This window comes from Calypte anna, chromosome 7 (assembly GCF_003957555.1).
Source record: "Calypte anna isolate BGI_N300 chromosome 7, bCalAnn1_v1.p, whole genome shotgun sequence".
Lineage (NCBI taxonomy): Eukaryota > Metazoa > Chordata > Aves > Apodiformes > Trochilidae > Calypte > Calypte anna.
Window position 1 is genome coordinate 1,536,535 of NC_044253.1, and position 21,915 is coordinate 1,558,449.

Below are 21,915 nucleotides of genomic sequence, written 5' to 3' on the forward strand. Positions count from 1 at the left end.
TAGAAACAATATAAGCTTGCCTGGGAGGAAATGATAAAGAAAGGCTATGACCTCACACCTGAAGCCATGTCAGTGAAAGCAGCCAAAGCTTCAAGGGACATTGCAAGTGATGTAAGCAACCTTTCTAATTCCATGACACACACTTTATCTAGTCACTAGAACCTACAGAGCTGCACCAGATACACCTCTCTGCTGAGCTGTGGCTTGAAGTAAAATTAATAATTGCTGGCAAAACTCTTTCCTGAGCTGCTCTTGTCAGTGAAGAAAACAATAAGGGTGGCTCTAGCATCTTGGCAATTCCAGAGATTGTGTTCCAGACATGAAGTTCCTCTAACAAACAGAGCTAGGAGCTGTCTGCCTGTTGGATGTTGTTTTTTCAGAGCAGCAGTAAATTTGGCCCAAGGAGCTGATCCCTGTGCCTAAACTGAGAAATCCTGACAGCTCTGAACTGGGTGTGGTGACACGTGTGTCAGTGATATCACAACTTGGGATGAACACAACTCCTGCATTTATGGAAGAGATTTCATTAGTCATTATGAAATGTTTCCCCTGCTTAAGCATCTGTGGTTTTCATTGCTGATTATTCTATTAATCAAAATATTTCAGTGTGTTAAGCCTTGAGGGTTCTGAACAGGATATGAATCAGGTAGCAGAGGAGACCTTTAGTAATGCCATCAGGGGGCTCCTAAACCTTCACATGAGCTGCCATAACAAGATGGTGATTTCACGGGTAGTGAGAAGCACTGAACTGAGTGAATATATTGATATTTTGCTCCTATGTTTTACCATTGCCTCTTTCTTGCTGCAATTTCAATAATGCAATCTTACTCTTTGTTTATAAATTTATTCATTTCAATCTTGTTCCAGTACAAGTACAAAGAAGGCTACCGCAAGCAGCAGGGACACCACATCGGATTCCGCAGCTTACAGGATGATCCCAAGATGCTGTGGTCTATGCAAGTAGCTAAGATACAGAGTGACAGGGAGTACAAGAAGGACTTTGAAAAATGGAAGACAAAGTTTAACATGCCTGTGGATATGTTAGGCTTCCTTCTGGCTAAGAAATGCCAGGAACTGGTTAGTGATGCAGACTACAAACAGAAACTGCACCGCTGGACTTGTCTGCCGGACCAGAATGATGTCACCCAGGCAAAGAGGGTCTATGATCTACAGAGTGAAGTAAGCTTCCAATGGACTTATTTTTTGTAAGAAATCTCCTGCTTATTGAAAAGTATTTTTGATAACTCTCTGGAGTATAGTCAGTACAGATCAAATTGAAGCTAAAATACAGTTAGTCTTATAAATGGTATAATAAATGACCAGAGGAATAATCTAGTATGGTTTTGATTTTAACAGAACCAATATAAGTCAGATCTTCAGTGGCTCAAAGGCATTGGATGGAGTCCTCTGGGATCTTTGGAATCTGAAAAGAACAAGAAAGCTACTGAAATACTGAGTGAAAAGAAGTACCGGCAGCACCCAGACACCATCAAGTTCACAAGTGTCCCAGATGGCATGGACGTCGTTTTAGCAAAATCTAATGCCAAAAATAGGAGTGATGTAAGTTTCCTCTGGAGACAGAATGTGATTCAATTAATTAAATCCATGTTTATATATGTCTGTTAAAAAGAATTAGAAGATGTGCTTGAAAAAATACAAATATCAGGTGTTGGCAATCAGTGCCTTTCTGCTCAGTTGTCACGAAGTCCTGTGACTTGTTCAGAAAATTAAGGTCTGTATTGGTGTGTAACTTATTCAGTAAGAACTGCAAATAAGACACTTATTATGTGGTATGTAAATGTGTTGTCATAATGTTCTTTCCTTGATATCTCATGGAAGTAAAGAAGAAAAAAAGGCAGTATTTCAGAAAGAAGTCATTATATTATCTGATTTTAATACCTTGCATTGTTTACATTGTTCGTGCTTGCACAACTACATCTTTGCTACTGTGAACCAATAGTAAACTGAATTTACTGCTGTGCACATGAGCCTTTTATCAGACAAGATATTTTTGCTTGTATCTCTTTTCAGATTCTGTATAAAGAAGCTTGGAACAAGGACAAGACTCAAGTTCACATCATGCCTGATACACCTGAGATTATGTTGGCTAAATCAAATTTAATTAACACAAGTGATGTAAGTGTGTTTCTAAAACTTTTGGGGGTTGGTTTGTTTTTTTGTTTTGTTTTTGTTTTGGGTTTCTTTGGTTTGGTTTGGGTTTTTTGTTTTTTTTTTTAATTGTTAGCTGCTCATTGTGGCTTTAATTTAAAATGCAGTAGAGTAATTCTGCAATTCTAACAGCTGTAAGCACATTTGGGATCTTTTTCTATGAAAGTGCTCATGCACTGGGAACCCTGAGTGAAATTGCTAAAGTATAAAATGGGAACACTGTAAATATATGTTTAATTTTTAGTAAGCATGACATTCCTGTTAAATACCTGATTATATTCAACTGCTTCTTCAGAATTACAAAGGTTTCTGTAATGTACATCACATTCCTGCTTATAATGGAACAAATACAGACTACATGCAGAGGTAAAGGAATGTTAGCACACTGTGGTATGAACTCAGGAAGACAAAAATAATTGCAATAGCAAATGGGTATAGAAAATCAGAGGTTTGCATTATTTACCTCCATAGAAGGCTATGAATCATTCAGGTTAGTTTATTAAGTAAAAGATAACTTAGATCTTGAATGAGTCAATCACAAAACATATAGATAGAAATTTTAATTTATTTTATGTAATCAGTTACTTAATACAAGTTATTAAAAGCAAGCTGTGGAATTTAATTTGATTAATGAAACTGTCTTGAAATCTCATACTTTATGTTCAATAATCAGGGAATTTTAGTATTTAAAAACTCCCTAAAGAGCTTTATTTACAACAGTTACACTGAATCTTTCTCCAACAGAAAAAATATAAGCTGGGATATGAAGAGCTGAAGAGGAAAGGCTATGATCTGCCTGTTGATGCTATACCCCTCACAACAGCAAAGGCATCCAGAGACATAGCAAGTGATGTAAGTCTTAAGGACTGAAAACAACAACAGGGAATAGAGCTGGCACATGCTTATATATCTGTAAGGATAAATTTTATATACAAGGCAAAGAGATAAAATTTTAACATTCTTACACTGCTGCCCTCCCAGAGGCTATATAATTATTAATGGTATACAATTAATTAATCAAATACAATATTTTACAGTGGGCCAATATAAGACTGTAAAAAACCAGTTAATGTAATCTGGACATGCATAAACACTAAAACATTAGGAAAAAGTGTCAAAACAACTTGAAATATATTACATAAAAAATTTTAACCTATATTAGCAGCACAAAAATTTAGATTTCAGCTTGAGAAGAGGTGACAACTGCTATTTCTGCTTTCACTCAGTACAAATACAAGACTGCATACCGCAAGCAGCAGGGCCACCACATCGGGGCCCGGAACATAGAGGATGATCCCAAGATGGTGTGGTCCATGCACGTGGCCAAGATCCAGAGTGACAGAGAGTACAAGAAAGCCTTTGAGAAGTCCAAGACGAACTTCAGTACCCCAGTGGACATGCTGGGAATCGTGCTGGCCAAGAAGTGCCAGGAGCTGGTCAGTGATGTTGATTACAAGCACCCCCTGCATCGGTGGACCTGTCTGCCAGACCAGAGTGATGTTGTACAAGCCAGGAGAGTGTATGACCTCCAGAGTGATGTAAGTTGTTGTTTTCTTCTGTGTGAAACCCAGAAGTGTCTCTTCTTTTCCATTGCTGGAGAAGGTCCAGGTGAGGATGATAAGCCAAGGCTGACTCTGTGAATCTCAGACAGTGTCGTGCCTTTCCTATCCTGATGAGCGATGCTGGAATAATAAGTAATGGTCATAGAAGACTGATACATGTCCTTGAACATACTGGGGGGAGGGTTCCTGCAGGTATCTAAAGTTCTTTATGAAAGGGTAAGGGAAACAAAGTCAAATATTTTATTTTGATGGACAAACAGTGAGCAAAGAGAAGCCCTGTGTGCAGTGCAAAGGTTTGACTGGAGATGAGCTGCATGGAAGGGCTTTTTCTGATGTTGGGTGGAAATGTGTTTTGGTAGGAAGAGCTTCCTGTGGTTCCATGTAACAAGGAGATTGCTGAGCTGTTTGTGTCCTTTCTGCCCTTTCAGAATGTGTACAAGTCTGACTTGATGTGGCTGAGGGGCATTGGCTGGTCCCCCATTGGCTCCCTGGATGAGGAGAAGAATAAGAGGGCGAGCCTCATCCTGAGTGACAAGAAGTACCGGCAGCACCCAGACACCATCAAATTCACCAGCCTGCCTGACTCCATGCCCATGGTGCTGGCAAAGAACAACTCACAGATCATGAACCAAGTGAGATTTCCTTGTGTGTGCACCCAGAGGGCAAGGAGCACCTTCCTGCCCTGGGGAGTGGGGCTGTCTCCATCTGGGGGATGGGGTCTGCCACGGGGGAGGTTGCATCCTCTTGCATCGGGGGGTGTTTGTGTTCCTTGCTTGAGATGAAACTCTGGGGTGTGTTTGGAGCAGTGATTGGGTGCAGGGTGGAAAAGAAAAGAGGGGGAAGTGTTTGATTGTTTTGTGTCCAAGAAAAGGCATTCCTGAGTCACCACGAAGTCGAGGCCCCTTGCTGCAGTTGCTGAGGTTGTTGCCCTGTGTTCCTTTGATCTCCCTTGACACCACGCTCCTTTTTCCAGCGCTCGTACACAGCAGCCTGGGAGAAGGATAAAACCAGCATTCACATCATGCCAGACACACCTGAGATTTTGCTAGCCCAGCAGAACAAAGTGAACTACAGTGAGGTAGGTGTTTGAGCTGGGCCTGGGTGTCTGTGCCTGGCCAGTGCTGTGGCTTGGGATGAAATGTTGTGTGATGGGAATGCTTGTTGTTCTTTCAGAAAAAGTACAGGCAGGCGATGGAGGAGGAGAAGAAGAAGGGCTATGACCTGAGGGTAGATGCCATCCCCATCAAGTCTGCCAAAGCTTCCAGAGACATTGCAAGTGATGTAAGTTCACAGGAGCCCTTGGAGGCACACCCTAATCAGATGGGGTGGGATGGAAGTGTAAGACACAGAGGGGATCTGCTGCACATTGAGGCCTGTTCACATGGTGTTCTTGCCAGGTTCCATTAGCAAAGCTGTGGCTGGCAGGAGCTGGTAGAGAATAGTGTCAGAAGGGAGAAGAGCTGGTCAGAAACTTACTGAGCTTCTTTTCCCCTTCAGTACAAGTACAAAGAAGGCTACCGCAAGCAGCAGGGTCACCACATCGGGGCCCGGAACATAGAGGATGATCCCAAGATGGTGTGGTCCATGCACGTGGCCAAGATCCAGAGTGACAGAGAGTACAAGAAAGCCTTTGAGAAGTCCAAGACGAACTTCAGTAGCCCAGTGGACATGCTGGGAATTGTGTTGGCCAAGAAGTGCCAGGAGCTGGTCAGTGACGTTGATTACAAGCACCCCCTGCATCGGTGGACCTGTCTGCCAGACCAGAGTGATGTTGTACAAGCCAGGAGAGTGTATGACCTCCAGAGTGATGTAAGTTGTTGTTTTCTTCTGTGTGAAACCCAAAAGTGTTTCTTGTCTTCTCTTCCTTTGTTGGAGAAGGTCCAGATGAGGATTATAAGCCTAGGCTGAATCTGAATCTGTATTGTGTGGCTTTACTATCTTGCTGAACTGTAAAATTGTAGAACAGTTCATGTGTGAAAGAACCCTGAAGAACCATCTAGTCCAAATCTCCTGCCATGATCTGGACCATACTCCATCAGCTCAGGTTGCTCCAAGCCCCATCCCATCAGGCCTTGAACAGTGCCAGGCATCAGACAGCAACATCTTTAGTTATCCAGGGCTAGGGTCTCACCAACCTCAGAGGATAGCATTTTTTTCCATATCACATATAAATCTAAATCTACTTTCTTTGAGTTTAAAGCTATGTTTATACTGAAAATAAATTTTCAGCCTTGACTTTGCTTATCAAGGTCTTCAAAGATGTGTTTTATAGCTTATGACAGATCTTGGCAATCCAACTCCCTTTTTTCTGCAATTTAGTGAATAGAGTGCAGGAATAATTTTTGTGGGGGGTCATATATTATAGTTCCAGGAGAGTCCTATGTTTCACTTTGGTGAAGGGTTATTGCAGGTGTCTGGAGTTCTTTATGGCAAGACAAGGGCAACAAAGTCAAATATTTTCATCTGGTGAACCAGCAGTAGGAAAAGAAAAGTCAAATGTGCAGAAGCAAATGGAATGAAGAGTATTAGGATATAAGGTATCAGGCTCCTCCCATGTCTCTACTAACTGCACATTGCCAAATGGGTCTACTCTTTGTCAGGGAGTCTAAGAAGATAGTATAGAGAACACTTTGTAGGTTGCATATCACTTTCTGCTGTTTTTAACTGGTGGCTCCATGTTGAGGGGAGCTGGGCTGCACTGCGGGGACTTTTCTGGTGGTGGGTCGGTTATCGCAGGGGAATGACTTTTGGTAGGCTGAGCTTCCCTTGGTAGGAGAAGTGGTTCCATGTAACAAGTAGGTTGTTGAGCTTTTTGTGTCCTTTCTGCCCTTTCAGAATGTGTACAAGTCTGACTTGATGTGGCTGAGGGGCATTGGCTGGTCCCCCATTGGCTCCCTGGATGAGGAGAAGAATAAGAGGGCGAGCCTCATCCTGAGTGACAAGAAGTACCGGCAGCACCCAGACACCATCAAATTCACCAGCCTGCCTGACTCCATGCCCATGGTGCTGGCAAAGAACAACTCACAGATCATGAACCAAGTGAGATTTCCTTGTGTGTGCACCCAGAGGGCAAGGAGCACCTTCCTGCCCTGGGGAGTGGGGCTGTCTCCAACTGGGGAACTGGGGTCTGCCACGGGGGAGGTTGCATCCTCTTGCATCGGGGTGTTTGTGTTCCTTGCTTGAGATGAAACTCTGGGGTGTGTTTGGAGCAGTGATTGGGTGCAGGGTGGAAAAGAAAAGAGGGGGAAGTGTTTGATTGTTTTGTGTCCAAGAAAAGGCATTCCTGAGTCACCACGAAGTTGAGGCCGCTTGCTGCAGTTGCTGAGGTTGTTGCCCTGTGTTCCTTTGATCTCCCTTGACACCACGCTCCTTTTTCCAGCGCTCGTACACAGCAGCCTGGGAGAAGGATAAAACCAGCATTCACATCATGCCAGACACACCTGAGATTTTGCTAGCCCAGCAGAACAAAGTGAACTACAGTGAGGTAGGTGTTTGAGCTGGGCCTGGGTGTCTGTGCCTGGCCAGTGCTGTGGCTTGGGATGAAATGTTGTGTGATGGGAATGCTTGTTGTTCTTTCAGAAAAAGTACAGGCAGGCGATGGAGGAGGAGAAGAAGAAGGGCTATGACCTGAGGGTAGATGCCATCCCCATCAAGTCTGCCAAAGCTTCCAGAGACATTGCAAGTGATGTAAGTTCACAGGAGCCCTTGGAGGCACACCCTAATCAGATGGGGTGGGTTTGAAGTGTAAGATACAGAGGGGATCTGCTGCACATTGAGGCCTGTTCACATGGTGATCTTGCCAGGTTCCATTAGCAAAGCTGTGGCTGGCAGGAGCTGGTAGAGAATAGTGTCAGAAGGGAGAAGAGCTGGTCAGAAACTTACTGAGCTTCTTTTCCCCTTCAGTACAAGTACAAAGAAGGCTACCGCAAGCAGCAGGGTCACCACATCGGGGCCCGGAACATAGAGGATGATCCCAAGATGGTGTGGTCCATGCACGTGGCCAAGATCCAGAGTGACAGAGAGTACAAGAAAGCCTTTGAGAAGTCCAAGACAAGCTTCAGTAGCCCAGTGGATATGCTGGGAATTGTGTTGGCCAAGAAGTGCCAGGAGTTGGTCAGTGATGTTGATTACAAGCACCCCCTGCATCGGTGGACCTGTCTGCCAGACCAGAGTGATGTTGTACAAGCCAGGAGAGTGTATGACCTCCAGAGTGATGTAAGTTGTTTTCTTCTGTGTGAAACCCAAAAGTGTTTCTTGTCTTCTCTTCCTTTGTTGGAGACGCTCCAGGTGGAGCAAAAAGCCTTGGCTGATATTGTGAGCCTGCGAGTAGACTGGGCCCTACTCTCTTACTGAAAATTTCTGTCAAGAATGGGCAGAAATAAATTTATGTGGTGTCATACTGTATGGTCACAGAAACGCTCTATGTTGCATGATGTGGGAGGATTGCTGGAGGTGTCTGGAGATCTGTATTTAAGGGTTAGGAAAAGAAAGTCAAATGTGTCCTTTTTATAGACGCTGTGGGCAAAAGAAGCCCTGAGTGCAGTGTGAGGGAGCTGAGCACTCGAACGCCTTTTCTGGTGGTGGGTGGGATTGCCGCAGGGGAATGTGCATTGAAGCCAGAGCTTCTCTTGTTAGGAGAAGTGTTTACATAGAGAAAGAAGGTCGTTGAGCTGTTTGTGTCCTTCCTGCCCTTTCAGAATGTGTACAAGTCTGACTTGATGTGGCTGAGGGGCATTGGCTGGTCCCCCATTGGCTCCCTGGATGAGGAGAAGAATAAGAGGGCGAGCCTCATCCTGAGTGACAGGAAGTACCGGCAGCACCCAGACACCATCAAATTCACCAGCCTGCCTGACTCCATGCCCATGGTGCTGGCAAAGAACAACTCACAGATCATGAACCAAGTGAGATTTCCTTGTGTGTGCACCCAGAGGGCAAGGAGCACCTTCCTGCCCTGGGGAGTGGGGCTGTCTCCAACTGGGGAACTGGGGTCTGCCAAGGGGAGGTTGCATCCTCTTGCATCGGGGGGTGTTTGTGTTCCTTGCTTGAGATGAAACTCTGGGGTGTGTTTGGAGCAGTGATTGGGTGCAGGGTGGAAAAGAAAAGAGGGGGAAGTGTTTGATTGTTTTGTGTCCAAGAAAAGGCATTCCTGAGTCACCACGAAGTCGAGGCCCCTTGCTGCAGTTGCTGAGGTTGTTGCCCTGTGTTCCTTTGATCTCCCTTGACACCACGCTCCTTTTTCCAGCACTCGTACACAGCAGCCTGGGAGAAGGATAAAACCAGCATTCACATCATGCCAGACACACCTGAGATTTTGCTAGCCCAGCAGAACAAAGTGAACTACAGTGAGGTAGGTGTTTGAGCTGGGCCTGGGTGTGCCTGGCCAGCGCTGTGGCTTGGGATGAAATGTTGTGTGATGGGAATGCTTGTTGTTCTTTCAGAAAAAGTACAGGCAGGCGATGGAGGAGGAGAAGAAGAAGGGCTATGACCTGAGGGTAGATGCCATCCCCATCAAGTCTGCCAAAGCTTCCAGAGACATTGCAAGTGATGTAAGTTCACAGGAGCCCTTGGAGGCACACCCTGTCAAATGGGGCAGTTTTCAGGTGGCTGCAGCTGAAGCCCAAGACTTTCAGCTGTAGAGGAATGGAGGGTGCTCTGACTCATCCCTCTAAGCAGCTCTGACACAGCATGGCCACTCAGCTTTGCCATGGATGTGATGGATCTGGAGCCTTTGTCTGTAGCTGGCCTTGCAAGTCATGAGTATGAAGGATTGTGAAGGAATCTACAGATAGTCTGGAGGCAGCAGGTGTGGGACCTGGGCAATAGCTCTTGATCTTTAAAACAGGTAGTATAATCAAAATGTGAGGTTGGTATCAGACAGATAATGTTACATCCTTCTGTTGCTCTACACTGTAGATTGCAAGCTATTTTATCCCTCTAAATTCTGTCTGGTTTCAAGAATTAAGTTGGTGATTGTGCCACAGAGGCTGCCTGTGTTGTAGAGGAAAACTCAATTATCACTCACTCAACTGTTTTTTGCTTGTAGTACAAGTACAAAGAAGGCTACCGCAAGCAGCAGGGCCACCACATCGGGGCCCGGAACATAGAGGATGATCCCAAGTTGGTGTGGTCCATGCACGTGGCCAAGATCCAGAGTGACAGAGAGTACAAGAAAGCCTTTGAGAAGTCCAAGACAAGCTTCAGTAGCCCAGTGGACATGCTGGCAGTCGTGTTGGCCAAGAAGTGCCAAGGCTTGGTCAGCGATATCGATTACCGCCACTACATCCATCAGTGGATCTGTCTGCCAGACCAGAACGATGTGATCCATGCTAGGCAAGCCTATGATCTGCAGAGTGATGTAAGCTCCTTCTGCTTTCATTTTTGATAAGCAATGTGTTTGAGATTATACATAGGTGGACCAGGAAACACATACAAATCTGGTGGAACACAATTTTCAGGAGTTGCTCTTCACTTCTTTGGTAAATTGAAACTTGGGCTGCTACATGATGTAGTAACCAACTGGTATTTAAGTGGAATTCTGAAACTCTATAATTTGAACTATGTCTCATTTGCCATTCTGTGGTACTTGGATACTGATTTCCCTCTTCATGTAGATGAAATGAAGTTTTATTTTCTAAGAATTTTTTCTAAGTTTTGTATTTGGTTGAATTAAACATCAGTAGTGAGTTTACTAAATTATGAATTGATGCACCATGTAATTTCTATTTGTATTATTATAGTTAGAATAACCTGTGTATTTTTTGTCCTAGCACTGCTACAAGTCTGACATGGAATGGTTACGAGGCATTGGTTGGGTCCCAATTGGTTCCTTGGAGGTTGAAAAGGCCAAGAAGGCAGGAGAGATCTTGAGTGATAAGATATACCGTCAGCGCCCTGACACCATCAAGTTTACCAGTGTGACTGATTCTCTGGAGATGGTCTTAGCCAAGCAGAATGCAGACACAATGAATAAGGTGAGTCTTGATTTGATTGGGCAACATGTCAGCCATCTCCTCCTAAACACTGGAGACCATAGATACAGATGTGTGGTTGCTGTGTGAAATTTCATTGACACGGGGCTCTAAAAGTGACACTATCTCCCACAGCATCCTCCTGAAGAAGCTGTCAGCCCACAGCTTGGACAGGAGCACCCTGTGCTGGGTTAGGAACTGGCTGGAGGGCCGGGCCCAGAGAGTGGTGCTGAACGGGGCTGCATCAAAATGGCGGCTGTGGTGTCCCCCAGGGATCAGTGTTGGGCCCAGTGCTGTTCAATATCTTTAGTGATGATTTAGATGAGGGGATTGAGTCCATCATCAGCAAATTCACAGATGACACCAAGCTGGGGGGAGTGTGGATCAGCTGGAAGGCAGGAGGGCTCTGCAGAGGGACCTGGAGAGACTGGAGAGTTGGGCTGATGCCAAGGGGATGAGGTTCAACATTCCAAGTGCCGGGTCCTGCACTTTGGCCACAACAACCCCATGGGGTGCTCCAGGCTGGGCACAGAGTGGCAGAAAGGGACCTGGAGTTTGGGGTGACAGGAAGCTCAACATGAGCCAGCAGTGTGCCCAGGTGGCCAAGAAGGCCAATGGCATCCTGGGCTGGCTCAGGAACAGCGTGGCCAGCAGGTCCAGGGAAGGGATTCTGCCCCTGTGCTCAGCTCTGGGGAGGCCACAGCTTGAGTCCTGTGTCCAGTTCTGGGCCCCTCAGCTCAGGAAGGAGCTTGAGGTGCTGGAGCAGGTCCAGAGAAGAGCAAGGAGGCTGTGAAGGGATCCAGCAGAATTCCTGTGAGGAAGGGCTGAGGGAGCTGAGGGTGTTGAGGCTGGAGAAGAGGAGGCTCAGGGGAGACCTCATCACTCTCTGCAACTCCCTGAAAGGAGGTTGGAGCCAGTGGGGGGTTGGGCTCTTTTCCCAGGCAACTCTCAGCAAGACAAGAGGGCAGGGTCTCAAGTTGTGCCAGGGGAGGTTTAGGTTGGAGATGAGAAAGAATTTCTTTCTGGAGAGGGTGATCAGGCATTGGAATGGGCTGCCCAGGGAAGTAGTGGATTCTCCGTGTCTGGAGATCTTTCCAAAGAGCCTGGATGTGGCACTGAGTGCCATGGGCTGGGAACCACGGGGGGAGTGGATCAAGGGTTGGACTTGATGATCTCTGAGGTCCCTTCCAACCCAGCCAGTTCTATGATTCTGTGATTCTATGATGAAAAGTGTAATCTACCTTCTTGGTAATCAAAAGGTAATTTGTTTTCAGCAAGTGCTATTTTAATAACATCTTCCAAGTTACCAAGTTAAACTTGGAATTATCAGTTGTGAATCTTTCCATGCACTTTCCTGCATAGCTAGCAATTTGTTGCCTAAGTTTCATCTAATTTTTAATGCAGACAGTTGTCCAGTACATCCAATAGTTTATCAAGTTTTTCTAGTAATCTTGCAAATAATAAACTACTTATTCTAAGGCAGCCTTTGAAATACTTTTATTTTAATCAATTCAGCATAGTACTTAATAAGTAAGTTTTCCTGAATCTGTGGCCCTGATCTCCATCCTCCTTATGTCAATGAAACCTTTTCCTCTTTCAAACAGGCCTTGTTCTCAGAGTTGAGATCTCTGTGTGACTGACAGCTGTGCCTCTATTATAAACATATTTTTTTTAATAGAATTTTTTCTAAGTAACTCAATCTTAGCCTGGACCTCAAGTGACTTAGAGGACTGGATCTAAAATATCATTTTTATATATGGAATCAGGATTTCTTAGGCTTAACTTGGAGTACAGATCTGTAATTCTTGTTATTTCTTAGGAGATCTCACTGTTGTCACCTTATGTTTTCCTCTCTGTAACATCCATTACTTTTTCTGCAGCGTTTATATACTGAGGCATGGGAAAAAGACAAGACACAAATCCACATCATGCCTGACACACCTGAAATCACCCTGGCAAAACAGAACAAGCTGAACTACAGTACGGTGAGTGTGTGAGGTCTCTAAATGTAACTCCTCTGTTTCATGGGTCACCATTATTCTGTAAAACCTTATAGAGATGATATAATCTCTGTCTTTAAGGAATCTCTAGCACTTGTCCTCAAAATTGTGACTTTAAAAACATAATTTGTGCATTTTTAGAGTAGTACATATGTATATCTGTGAGCACTCTGGAGAACAAATTCCATGAGAAGGGAATTTTTTTGAATCATTTCTGCCAGCATACATAATGCTGGCAATGTACAAAATTAATTCCAGCACTGGAAATGCCAAAAAGTGAATTTCCAGTACAATTCTAAGGAGCAGTGCTACCAGTGTTCAGTGCTAGTTCAGGCAATTAAATTCAATCCAATAGGATGTGGCTTTAAAGGGTACATTTTACTCCACCTGTATAGAAGCACCATTTGTCTTTAAAGTTCTAGCCAGTGTTCTGTTAAAGTAGCAAAAGAAAAATATTGTTAGATAAAGTATTTAGCAAACCTCTTCCTTTGTGAATTTGTACCTACTGCTCATAGGAGACTGTGAGTTAAGAAAGTTCCATAAAGATGAGATAGAAAAAATATTTTCACGGTCTAAAAACTCTACTTACAAACAGCTTGTATTGTGTGGAATATAATATGATACTTGAACCTTACTTATGTGGGTAAGTAAGTTTAATTCTTGTTTAATTCTTCACCTTTTCAGAACCTGTACAAACAAGCCATGGAAGAAGATAAAAAGAAAGGCTATGACCTGAGAGTTGATGCAATCCCCATTCAGGCTGCCAAAGCATCAAGGCAAATTGCCAGTGATGTAAGAAACTAGTTTTTCATTTATTTGTGTGGTGACCTCTGTTCTCTGCAACCTGAAAACTATCAACTGGATTCTATAAAAGGCATTTCAACTACACTGTAATCTCAAATAATAGATATTTGGAAGCAAATTATTATATATGTTTCAGTACTGTAATTGTACATAGTGAGGTTGAGAGGTTACATGGGCAATAGAATCCTGGTTTTATGTTGCTTCTGTAGCTCATAAAGCTGTATCTTTAGGTAAATCTGAGGTATGTATGTTATTATAGTTGAAATGGGTAAGATTATTCATCATTAATATTGATGAAGAGTGCTTTGTTGAAAAAGCTTTCTTAAAAATCACTGTTTAGTGATTTCAAACTCTAATAGTAAACTTTTATTGTGATGATCCACGTTGTTAGCACCAGAGTTATTTTGACAATTTGGGTCTTTTTAATTGTAGTTTATAGAGAAATTTGGATATTTTACTATTGGAAATATTTGAATAACTGATGTTTAGAGGTGACAGAGAAGATCAATATCTTGGTTTATATTTCAGTACAAGTACAAAGAAGGCTACCGCAAGCAGCTGGGCCACCACATCGGGGCCCGGAACATAGAGGATGATCCCAAGTTGGTGTGGTCCATGCACGTGGCCAAGATCCAGAGTGACAGAGAGTACAAGAAAGCCTTTGAGAAGTCCAAGACAAGCTTCAGTAGCCCAGTGGACATGCTGGCAGTTGTGTTGGCCAAGAAGTGCCAAGGCTTGGTCAGCGATATCGATTACCGCCATTACATCCATCAGTGGACCTGTCTGCCAGACCAGAACGATGTGATCCATGCTAGGCAAGCCTATGATCTGCAGAGTGATGTAAGCTCCTTCTGCTTTCTTTTTTGATAAGCAATGTGTCTGAGATTATACATAGGTGGACCAGGAAACACATACAAATCTGGTGGAACACAATTTTCAGGAGTTGCTCTTCACTTCTTTGGTAAATTGAAACTCGGGCTGCTACATGATGTAGTAACCAACTGGTATTTAAATGGAATTCTGAAATTCTATAATTTGAACTATGTCTCATTTGCCATTTTGTGGTACTTGGATACTGATTTCCCTCTTCATGTAGATGAAATGAAAATGAAATGAAATTTTCTAAGATTTTTTCCTAAATTATTCTATTTTGTTTGAATTAAACGTCAGTAGTGAGTTTACTTAACTAGGAAAAATGTATCATATAAATTGTATTTGTATTACTATTATTATAGTTAGAATAACCTGTGTACTTTTTGTCCTAGCACTGCTACAAGTCTGACATGGAATGGTTACGAGGGATTGGTTGGGTCCCAATTGGTTCCTTGGAGGTTGAAAAGGCCAAGAAGGCAGGAGAGATTTTGAGTGATAAAATATACCGTCAGCGTCCTGACACCATCAAGTTTACCAGTGTGACTGATTCTCTGGAGATGGTCTTAGCCAAGCAGAATGCAGACACAATGAATAAGGTGAGTCTTGATTTGATTGGGCAACATGTCAGCCATCTCCTCAATGTTCAAGACAGGATGAGAAGTATACTGATCACAAGTGATGCTTAAGTTCAGAGATGGCATTTTTTTAGAAAGAGTGCTGTGTTTTATTCAGTCATAACTCTTGGCCTAGTTAATGCAAGACTCAACTTTGTCATGATATTCTGTATTTTGTTCTGGCATGTCTGTGTAGTAAGCAGTAATAATGCTTTGCTTGTTGTATTATTCTTAAAGAAAGTGGGATTTTTGTACATGTTGGTAAATTTCTTCAGATAAATTCTCCTTTTAATAGTGGTAGCTTTCTCTGATTAAATGTAGAACTTTTTATCTATGACAAATTTCCTGTAATCTTACCTTGAATGCTCTATGTTTTGCTTGGTTAATGAGGTGCTTGGAATTGGAATGCAATGTTAACCTCTTACTGTGTTCTTTCTTAGCGTTTATACACTGAAGCATGGAATAAAGATAAGACCATGATTCATGTCATGCCTGACACACCAGAAATCCTGCTAGCTAAACAAAACCGAATAAACTACAGTGAGGTGAGTAAACCTGAATAGGTGTGAGAGTTAAAGGCTTTCTGAAAAGCCCAATGACTTCCAGTTTGCAAGTGTCTACAGTACAACCACAAGATCTTCGAAAGGTGTTTTTTTTTTTTAATTTTCTAGAGAATGTTCAGGTATTTAAATTATCTGAGCATTAGCTATATAATTTAGAGGCTTAATTTCTTTTATTAAAGAGATGTGCTCAACTGAAGTGTAACTTCATTTTATTTTTCTCACAGAAAATGTACAAGCTAGCTTTGGAGGATTCGAAGAAGAAAGGTTATGATTTACGTTATGATGCCATTCCAATTCAATCTGCCAAAGCATCCAGAGATATTGCCAGTGATGTAAGCACACTTTTTTTTTCTTTTTTTAATCATGTCTGTATGAATTTAGAAATGCAGGAGAATCAGAATATTTGTTCCATTGTTTGTTAATGTAGTACCTTTAAGTTCATAGAATAGATAACACTGAAATCCAGTGATTCTACTGCTTGCCTTTAGTACATGAGAGGAATGGACAACCATTATCTCTCTGCATGAGGTAAATTATCACAGAAATGAAACAAGAGAAGCTTATTTCTATGTCCTCTGTAATAGTTCCACTGATAACCATGGATATTCAGGAGGGCTGATCTGTAAGGCAGATGAGTCTATGTTGGAAGTTTTTAGTCAAAATAATTCCTGGTTAAAAATAGGAAATATTTTTAAATGTCTCTTCAAAATAGATATTATTAGGGAATAACTTCTAAATGTTCTAAAGTCTTGTCTTCTCCTGAGAAAAATTAGTCCTTCTGAAGTGTCACATTGAAATTCAAGATGTCTGAATATAAAATCAGGAATGTCAAATGCAATGACAGTGACAGGTTTTGCTTCTGCATGAGGAAACATCACTAAGAGAGAGAGGATAACAGATCATTTTTTTCCTGTTTTGTTTTATATTAAGATTGGCATTTAAACTGATAGAGTTATGAACAACTCAGACTATTTTCACCAAAAATGTTGACAATAAGTTAACCTTTAAGTTTTAATGTCAATGCTAAAAAGATGTGGAATATCAGACTACCTACTTGCTACTAAGTATAGGAACTTAAATATTTAGTTAATTTAAAGCATGATATAGTTACAACTAAAATTAATAAAAGATAAAAGAATGATAATAAAAGATAATTATGTTTGTAATACAAATCTTCATTGTGTGAAAAATAACAAAGCACAAAAAAGACATAAGCAATATTTTTCTCTAAAAATACATAAATTATCATGTTACATTGTGGGAGTTATTTATTATTTAATAAATATACCAAGTGAATCTGACTACTTCATTTCAGTACAAGTACAAAGAAGGCTACCGCAAGCAGCAGGGCCACCACATCGGGGCCCGGAACATAGAGGATGATCCCAAGTTGGTGTGGTCCATGCACGTGGCCAAGATCCAGAGTGACAGAGAGTACAAGAAAGCCTTTGAGAAGTCCAAGACAAGCTTCAGTAGCCCAGTGGACATGCTGGCAGTCGTGTTGGCCAAGAAGTGCCAAGGCTTGGTCAGCGATATCGATTACCGCCACTACATCCATCAGTGGACCTGTCTGCCAGACCAGAACGATGTGATCCATGCTAGGCAAGCCTATGATCTGCAGAGTGATGTAAGCTCCTTCTGCTTTCATTTTTGATAAGCAATGTGTTTGAGATTATACATAGGTGGACCAGGCAATCACAAACAATTGTGTTAGAACACAATTTTCAAGAGTTGCTCTTAACTTCTTTGGTAAATTGAAACTCGGGCTGCTACATGATGTAGTAACCAACTGGTATTTAAATGGAATTCTGTAATTCTATAATTTGAGCTACATCTCATTTACCATCCTGTGGTACATCCATACTTGTTTTGCTCTTCTAGATGAAATGAAGTTTTATTTTCTAAGAATTTTTCCCAAGTTTTCTATTTTGTTTGAATTAAACATCAGTAGTGAGTTTACTTAACTGCAAGAAGGCACACCATCTAAATTGTATTGGTATTATGATCATAATGATGATGGGTGTATTTTCTTGTCCTAGCACTGCTACAAGTCTGACCTGGAATGGTTACGAGGCATTGGTTGGGTCCCAATTGGTTCCTTGGAGGTTGAAAAGGCCAAGAAGGCAGGAGAGATTTTGAGTGATAAAATATACCGTCAGCGCCCTGACACCATCAAGTTTACCAGTGTGACTGATTCTCTGGAGATGGTCTTAGCCAAGCAGAATGCAGACACAATGAATAAGGTGAGTCTTGATTTGACATGCCAGCAATCTCCTCCTAAACACTGGAGACCATAGATATGGATGTGTGGTTGCTGTGTGCAATTTCAGAAACACAGGGCTCTAGAAGTGTAGGCTACCTTCTTGGTAATAAATTTTAATAACTAAATATATATAATAAATATATATATATATAATAAATATATATATATAATAAAAATATACTTTAATAAAATGATAAACTACTTCTTTTAAAACAGCCTTTGAAATGCCTTGATTTTAATTAATTCAGCAGAGTACTTAAAAGGTAAGTTTTCCTGAATCTATTGCCCTGATCTCCATCCTCTGTATGTCAACGAAACCTTTTCCTCTTTCAAACAGGCCTTGTTGTCAGAGTTGAGAGCTCTGTATGTCTGATAGCTGTGCCTCTATTATAAACATTTTTTTTTTAAATAGAATATTTTCTAAGTAACTCAGTGACTTAGAGAAGTCAATATGCTATATATGGAATCAGGATTTCTTAGGCTTAACTTGGAGTACAGATCTGTAATTCTTGTTATTTCTTAGGAGATCTCACTGTTGTCTCCTTATGTTTTCCCCCTGTAACATCCATTACTTTTTCTGCAGCGTTTATATACTGAGGCCTGGGATAAAGACAAGACACAAATCCACATCATGCCTGACACACCTGAAATCACCCTGGCAAAACAGAACAAGCAGAACTACAGTACGGTGAGTGTGTGAGGTCTCTAAATGTAACTCCTCTGTTTCATGGCTGGGTCACCAATATTCTGTTAAACCTTGTATAGATGATAGAGTCTGTCTTTAAGGAATCTCTAGCACTTATCCTCAAAACTGTGGCTTTAAAAACATAATTTGTGCATTTTTAGAGTAGTACATATGTATATCTGTGAGCACTATTGAGAATTTATATGGAGAGGGAATGGATGGAAGCTGTGCCAGGGGAGGGTCAGCCTGGTGCTAGGAAATATTTTTTCACTCAGAGGGTTGTCAGTCACTGGGATGGCCCAGGACAGTGGTGGAGTCCCCATCCCTGGAGGCATTTAAAAGGCATTTGGAGCTGGTCCTTAAGCACAGGGTTTAGTATTGACTGTGGTGTTGGGCAAAGGTTGGGCTGGATGAGCTTGGAGGTCTCTTCCAACCCAAACATTCTGGGATTCTGTAATCAATTCCATGAGAAGGGAATTTTTTGGAGCAATTTCTGCAAAAATAACAACCTGTTGGGAATTTTAAAATTAATTCCAGCACTGGAAATGCCAAATTGGTAATTTCCAGTACAACTCTAAAGAGCAGAGCTCCCAGTGTTCAATGTTAGTTCAGGCAATTAAATTCAATTCAATAAGATGTGGCTTTAAAAATTACTTTTTATTCTACCTGTGTAGCAGAATAGTTTGTCTCTAAAATTCTAGCCAGTAGTAAAAGAAAAATATTGTTAGATAAAGTATTTAGCAAACCTCTTCCTTTGTGAATTAGTACCTACTGCTTATCTGAGGCTGTGAGTTAAAAAAGTTCCATAAAGATGAGGTAGAAAAAATGTTTACACAGTCTAAAAACTCTACTTACAAACAGCTTGTTTTGCGTGGAATATAATATGATACATGAACCTTACTTGCATGGGTCCTCTTGTGTGATTCTTCATCTTTCCAGAAACTCTACAAACAAGCCATGGAAGAAGATAAAAAGAAAGGCTATGACTTGAGAGTTGATGCAATCCCCATTCAGGCTGCCAAAGCATCGAGGCAAATTGCCAGTGATGTAAGAAACTAGTTTTTCATTTATTTGTGTGGTGACCTCTGTTCTGAAACCAACCTGAAAACTATCAACTGGATTCTATAAAAGAATAAAACATAATTTATTATATATGTTTTAACACTGTAATTGTACATAGTGAGGTTGAAATGTTACATGGGCAATAGAATCCTGGTTTTATGTTGCTTCTGTAGCTCATAAAGCTGTATCTTTAGGTAAATCTGAGGTATGTATATTATTATAGTTGAAATGGGTAAGATTATTCATCATTAATATTGATGAAGAGTGCTTTGTTGAAAAAGCTTTATTAAAAATCACTGTTTAGTGATTTCAAACTCTAATAGTAAACTTCTATTGTGATGATCCATGTTGTTAGCACCAGAGTTATTTTGACAATTTGGGTCTTTTTAATTGTAGTTTATAGAGAAATTTGGATATTTTACTATTGGAAATATTTGAATAACTGATGTTTAGAGGTGACAGAGAAGATCAATATCTTGGTTTATATTTCAGTACAAGTACAAAGAAGGCTACCGCAAGCAGCTGGGCCACCACATCGGGGCCCGGAACATAGAGGATGATCCCAAGTTGGTGTGGTCCATGCACGTGGCCAAGATCCAGAGTGACAGAGAGTACAAGAAAGCCTTTGAGAAGTCCAAGACAAGCTTCAGTAGCCCAGTGGACATGCTGGCAGTTGTGTTGGCCAAGAAGTGCCAAGTCTTGGTCAGCGATATCGATTACCGCCACTACATCCATCAGTGGACCTGTCTGCCAGACCAGAACGATGTGATCCATGCTAGGCAAGCCTATGATCTGCAGAGTGATGTGAGTAAATAATGCATTTTGCATCATTGAATTTACTGGTCTTATACAATTTGATTTTTACAACATATATTATGCCTTAGTTGCTTGCACCATACGTGTTGGCAAAGGTGAAATGTTTAACTTTCTATCATCAAATTTATGTTTAATCCTATTTTCTTGGTCCTTATCTTGAGGTGTAATTTATGTGTAACTAGTATTTGTGGAGTTCTTCAATAACTCTACTCCTTTTTGTTTACCAATTATTTTACTGAATCTTCAAAAACACATCCTTTTCACAAGAAATATATACAACTGTTTCTGTGGACTAGGACATACTTATTTCTAATAATTTTAACATTTGATCACATTTTCATAGGTGATGAACTTTCAATTTTTTTCCAGGCTGTTTACAAAGCAGACATGGAATGGCTAAGAGGTATTGGATGGGTTCCTATTGGTTCCCTTGAAGTTGAGAAAGCAAAGAGGGCTGGAGAAATCCTGAGTGACAGGAAATACCGTCAGCCGCCAGACCAAGTGAAATTTACTAGTGTGACAGATTCTGTGCCCATGGTTTTAGCCAAGCAAAATGCTGAGATAATGAGCAAGGTAAGATTTTTTGTATATTTGTTTATTCTTTTCAGGAAATCCCTAGTGTTACCAGCTAACAGAACCCCTTCATTGGGTGAAAAACACAAAATACAAAGTAAGACTAAACTCTTTTATTGTGGACTTAGAGAACTTTTCTAATTCAGCCTTTGCACAGGAAAGCTGTTATCTAAGGTGCTGTCTGACACTTAATAAAAATATCCAGATAAATAAAAATATCCAGATAAATAAAAATACTAGATTAGTATTACTCTTAAAAAATAAGTAAAATTTCTGTTGAATGTCCCTCTTCCTCCTATCTCAATTGAAATCTTATTTTAAATTTTTGGGTTGATACACTTTTTCTGTTCTGTTAATGCTGCTTCACTATACAAACCTCATCTTGGGTAGGACGGGCTAAATATTTTTGTAGTTCTGTAGACAACACTGTGAAATCTGCAGAAATGATGTCCCACAGGGTGTTAGGGTATATCCAAAGGTGGTGATGCAATAAGACAGGATGTAGCAGAATGTTGAGGCTTTTCCTGCAGCTGATATGGTGATGTACTGTTGACTGAATGTCATACTGCATGATGATCAAATTATAAGGAAATAGTTTAAATTCTCTGGGAGTGAAGCTTCAATTTATCACACACCTGAAGGCTGGAAGTCACAAAATACCTACTCCTTCCCTTTAATAAGAAGTATCAATCAAAGAACTCATACAGATGCAGCAGAATAATGAATATTGTTTTCCTCCTAGAGAAGTTTTCCAACAATCCTAAATCTTTTTCTGTGCCAACAGAAATAATGAGGAAGGACAAAGCTTCTATCTTGAGCTTCTCAGTGAGAAGCTTTGTTCTGTCAGTTTACCAAAAGCTTGCTTGATCTACCCCTTGTAAAACTAAATTACTTTCTTTGGACAAATGTATTAGCTCGGTTTTATGTGTCTTGTTCTGCTTCAAGTTTGCTTCTCTTCTGTAT

General features: G+C 41.2%; 1 protein-coding gene across 1 annotated transcript in view; it reads left to right on the forward strand.

Moving 5' to 3' along the window:
- NEB (nebulin) overlaps nucleotides 1-21,915 on the forward strand; it is a 103,120-nt gene that overhangs the window by 23,915 nt on the left and 57,290 nt on the right. Inside the window, exons 31-61 of the mRNA XM_030453844.1 lie at nucleotides 4-111; nucleotides 868-1,179; nucleotides 1,357-1,560; nucleotides 2,032-2,136; nucleotides 2,914-3,021; nucleotides 3,396-3,707; nucleotides 4,160-4,363; nucleotides 4,705-4,809; nucleotides 4,905-5,012; nucleotides 5,229-5,540; nucleotides 6,567-6,770; nucleotides 7,111-7,215; nucleotides 7,311-7,418; nucleotides 7,635-7,946; nucleotides 8,429-8,632; nucleotides 8,974-9,078; nucleotides 9,170-9,277; nucleotides 9,775-10,086; nucleotides 10,499-10,702; nucleotides 12,580-12,684; nucleotides 13,384-13,491; nucleotides 14,032-14,343; nucleotides 14,769-14,972; nucleotides 15,431-15,535; nucleotides 15,778-15,885; nucleotides 16,869-17,180; nucleotides 17,593-17,796; nucleotides 18,400-18,504; nucleotides 19,441-19,548; nucleotides 20,056-20,367; nucleotides 20,749-20,952. Coding sequence (XP_030309704.1) covers nucleotides 4-111; nucleotides 868-1,179; nucleotides 1,357-1,560; nucleotides 2,032-2,136; nucleotides 2,914-3,021; nucleotides 3,396-3,707; nucleotides 4,160-4,363; nucleotides 4,705-4,809; nucleotides 4,905-5,012; nucleotides 5,229-5,540; nucleotides 6,567-6,770; nucleotides 7,111-7,215; nucleotides 7,311-7,418; nucleotides 7,635-7,946; nucleotides 8,429-8,632; nucleotides 8,974-9,078; nucleotides 9,170-9,277; nucleotides 9,775-10,086; nucleotides 10,499-10,702; nucleotides 12,580-12,684; nucleotides 13,384-13,491; nucleotides 14,032-14,343; nucleotides 14,769-14,972; nucleotides 15,431-15,535; nucleotides 15,778-15,885; nucleotides 16,869-17,180; nucleotides 17,593-17,796; nucleotides 18,400-18,504; nucleotides 19,441-19,548; nucleotides 20,056-20,367; nucleotides 20,749-20,952 — 5,727 coding nt within the window. The remainder of the gene's footprint in view (nucleotides 1-3; nucleotides 112-867; nucleotides 1,180-1,356; nucleotides 1,561-2,031; nucleotides 2,137-2,913; nucleotides 3,022-3,395; nucleotides 3,708-4,159; nucleotides 4,364-4,704; nucleotides 4,810-4,904; nucleotides 5,013-5,228; nucleotides 5,541-6,566; nucleotides 6,771-7,110; nucleotides 7,216-7,310; nucleotides 7,419-7,634; nucleotides 7,947-8,428; nucleotides 8,633-8,973; nucleotides 9,079-9,169; nucleotides 9,278-9,774; nucleotides 10,087-10,498; nucleotides 10,703-12,579; nucleotides 12,685-13,383; nucleotides 13,492-14,031; nucleotides 14,344-14,768; nucleotides 14,973-15,430; nucleotides 15,536-15,777; nucleotides 15,886-16,868; nucleotides 17,181-17,592; nucleotides 17,797-18,399; nucleotides 18,505-19,440; nucleotides 19,549-20,055; nucleotides 20,368-20,748; nucleotides 20,953-21,915) is intronic.